Here is a 3,884-nt window from a genome sequence, read left to right as displayed (position 1 = left end):
ATGAAGAAGAAAGAGAGTTGTCTTTCAGAGCGCCCCCCATGTGGGAGTGGGGTCTTGGGCTGGGTCCTCCCATGCCAGCTGGGGGTTCTTCCTTCTGTTGATAGCGGTACTCCTTCCAGGCACTCATTGTGCCTTGGGATCAGTATATTACACTTCCTATGAAGTAGTCATCCCCAAGAGATTAATAACCAGGGAAGAGAGAAGGAGCAGGAAAAATCTCCTATTCAATATTTATGAGAGGCAAGAGGCAGGTGATTCATCTGAAACAAAAGAGAGGGCTATTTGCTAAGAACTTCCCTGTCTACACTTACTACAAAGGGAAGCTAGTTTTGGACATGCCTTTTCTCCCAGATGACTGCTACTATGATGGATATGTGGAAAGTGATCTGGGCTCCCTAGTGTCTCTCAGTACCTGCTCTGGCCTCAAGGGCATAATAACCATAGAGAAAACAGTCTACAACATTGAGCCCATTGATGCCTCAAGTAAGTTTGAACACGTCCTGTACAAAATGAAAAAGGACACATTCGATCCCTGCAAGGGACCTAAGAGGGAACCTCTTCAATTCAGGAGCCATTTAAAAGGGAAAGAAGATGTAGGTGATATGGATGAGAGAGAGAGTGAAATTGAGAGAACCCCTATGGATTATATCTGGTCACACACCAAGTATGTGGAGACGTACATTGTGGTTGACAAGAAAAGGTTCCAAAAGTGGGCGGAAATGTGACCAAGACAACCGAGAAGGTGATGGACGTCGTCTCACAGCTAGACAGCTTGACCTATGAGTTCAACACCAGAGTCGTCCTGATTGGTTTGGAGATCTGGACAGAGGAAATCAGGCCTATATTTCAGAAACAGATATAAGGTTCGCCCTTATAACTTTCAACATATGGATGGCCAACAACGTCTTCAATAGGCTGATTCATGATAGTGCCCATCTGATCGTCGGGCATCGTCCTAAAAGTGCAATGGGTGATGCCTATTTCCAAAGGTTTGTACACATTACAGAGCTGCAACGATTAACTCCTTCTATCATGAAGACATAACCCGCTTCACTAACCTCCTGGCCCATGAGCTAGGTCACACCCTAGGCATGATGCATGACCATTCAGGCTGCAGATGTGGAGAACAATCTTCCTGCATCATGAATGAGGCTGTCACCCGTGAGAGTCGTTACAGTAATTGCAGTATTGACAACTACTATGAATTTATAAGGACACGCCGTGGGACCTGCCTCTACAACAAGCCAGACCCCAGCAGAATAATGAGGAAGTCAGTCTGTGGGAACCGAGTGTTAGACAGAGGGGAGGAGTGTGACTGTGGCAGTGTTGAGACCTGCTCGAAGGACCCTTGCTGTCTTCCCACATGCAGGATGACCAGAGGTTCCGTATGCGCCTTCGGGCCCTGCTGTGAGGGCTGCCAATTTCGGTTAAGGGGCAGTGTTTGCCGTCCCAGTAAGGATGAGTGTGACCTCCCTGAATATTGCAATGGTACCTCCATGTGGTGCCAACCAGATGTCTACAAACAAGATGGCACCCCGTGCGCACGTGAAGGGATTTGCTATGGAGGGCACTGTCAGGACCTGAATAAACAGTGTGTTGAGATCTTTGGCAAAGAAGCCATATCTGCCCGAGATAGTTGCTATCGGTTCATGAATTCCAAAGGGGACCGGTTTGGGAACTGTGGCAGTGTATTTACTGGGCTGCACAAGAACTTTCTGAGTTGTGCTGACCATAATGTCAAGTGCGGGAAGGTTGTATGTGAGAAGGTGCTGAACATACCCCACAGTAAGAACCACCACACCTTCATCCAGGTGAGGTATGATAAAACTTGGTGCTGGGGCGCAGACCTCTTTGAGGAGGTTGGTGTTCCTGATAGAGCACGAGTGTCCAACGGTACCAGATGTGCCCCGAACAAGGTCTGCATCAACAGTGTCTGCTCATCTCCTGGAAACTTCCTCTGGCCTCAGTGCAATCCAACTATCAACTGTCATAGAAGAGGGGTGTGTAACAACTTGAGACACTGCCACTGTGATTCTGGCTATGCCCCTCCAAATTGTAAGACAATAGGTCATGGGGGCAGTATAGATAGTGGGCCCATTGTTCTAATTACAATCACAACTCCCCAGACCACGACCACTCCCACCACTACTACCACCACCAATACCCCCACAACTACCACCCCCACCACTACCGCCAACACAACCTCCCATACCAAACACCCTATCACCCCCAACCCCAGGACCACCCCCACCCCAACCACCAAAACCACCCCCACCCCTCCCACCACCAATACACCAACCAGCACTACCTCCACCCCCACACCCACCAGCACAACTCCCTCCACCACCACCACCACAACTCCCTCCACCACCACCACCACCCCTTCCCCCACCACCACCAGCATTTCCCCCACCCCCACCACCACCACCCCTTCCCTACCCACCATCACCACCACCCCTTCCCCCCCCACCACCACCACCCCTTCCCCACCCACCACCACCACCACCCCTTCCCCCCCACCACCACCATTTCCCCCACCCCCACCACCACCCCCCTTCCCCACCCACCACCACCACCACCCCTTCCCCCACCCCCACCACCACCCCTTCCCCCACCACCACCACCACCCTTTCCCCACCCCCACCACCCTTCCCCACCCACCACCACCACCCCCTCCCCATCACCACTATCAGCACCCCCTCCTCCCCCACCACCACCCCAACTACCACCACTGTGACCACTCCCACACCGTCCCTAAGAACCACGACCACTACCACCACTACCCCGAGACTACCACCAACCCCACTACTACCCTCATCCCCACCCCCACTACCCCCACGACTACCACCACTCCTACAATTACCACAACCACTACCCCTCCCACTACCATCTCCACCACCACTCACCAGATCATCACCACCACCACTATACCCACAACAACCACCACCACCACCACCACCACACTTCCTCCTCCAGTCAGAACCACCTCCTCACAGAACCAACCTACTGATCCCCGAGGGATTAAACATACTCCTTCTAGCAAGCACCCAACAGAAAGACATAGTGAACAACTACTGGCCATCCTCTTATTCCTGGTTACCCTCATCCTCCTTGTGAACAGTGTAATCTGGTACCTCATAATCCTGGCCTATGCCCAGAAAAGGAAAAGAAGAAAAAGGAAAGCCGCACGAAACAGGCTCAGAAAAGCCCGTGTAAGAAGGATCTGAAGGAGAAGGATTGGGCATCTCCCAGGACCTCTTGCATGTCACCAACTCATGCTTTGGAAGCATAGCTGTGATTTGGAACAGGAATCATTTGAATAAAAAGATAAGTGAAAAATACAACTGTGTTCAGGAGAGATGTGGGTTTCAGCTTGGGGCTACACACACAGAACTCGGGTCTCTCTTGAGTTATGCGAACACATAGGGGCTCAACGAGGAGACTAGGACTGCGAGGCAGACCCTTTGAGAGGCTGGGATCATTGGCAGATGAGAAACGCAATCTCCAGAGAGGATGGGACCTCAGGGACAGGGCAGGGTGTCTGGGCTCAGGATGCTATATTTTTCTTTCTTTTTTCCTTGGAACATTTCCAATATGGCTCTAAATTCTCTGGATCAGTCACCACTCAGGTCCTCCCACCCTTCAGACCTAAGGACATAAGTTTCCTTCCCAGTATCTCCCTGTACTCTTGGCTGCTTGGGTCCCAGGACTTGCTCTAGATCAGTACCCTCACCACCCTGATTATCTGTGACGTTCACATCTTTCCTGTGTCATTCTTCTGTGTATTCTTGTCACCTCTTTTTAATCTCTTCTGCTTCTGTTAAATCTCTACCCTTTTGGTCTTTTATCATGCCATTTTTGCATGAAAATTTCCCTTCATATCT

At 50.8% G+C, this 3,884-nt stretch overlaps 1 protein-coding gene across 1 annotated transcript; it reads left to right on the top strand.

The window, feature by feature from the left end:
* Nucleotides 1-998: 998 nt before the first annotated feature.
* Nucleotides 999-3,236, top strand: LOC110204237 (disintegrin and metalloproteinase domain-containing protein 1a-like). Its single transcript, XM_020980506.2, has 2 exons — nucleotides 999-2,055; nucleotides 3,122-3,236. Exons 1-2 carry the CDS (start codon nucleotides 1,092-1,094, stop codon nucleotides 3,124-3,126), a joined length of 969 nt encoding a protein of 322 aa, XP_020836165.1. The 5' UTR covers nucleotides 999-1,091; the 3' UTR covers nucleotides 3,127-3,236.
* The last annotated feature ends 648 nt before the right edge of the window (nucleotides 3,237-3,884 follow it).

This window comes from Phascolarctos cinereus, unplaced genomic scaffold, assembly GCF_003287225.1.
Source record: "Phascolarctos cinereus isolate Bilbo 61053 unplaced genomic scaffold, phaCin_HiC Scaffold_153;HRSCAF=722, whole genome shotgun sequence".
NCBI classification, from domain to species: domain Eukaryota; kingdom Metazoa; phylum Chordata; class Mammalia; order Diprotodontia; family Phascolarctidae; genus Phascolarctos; species Phascolarctos cinereus.
The sequence above is the reverse complement of the archived record's forward strand: the minus strand, read 5'-3'. Positions and strand labels throughout refer to the sequence as shown.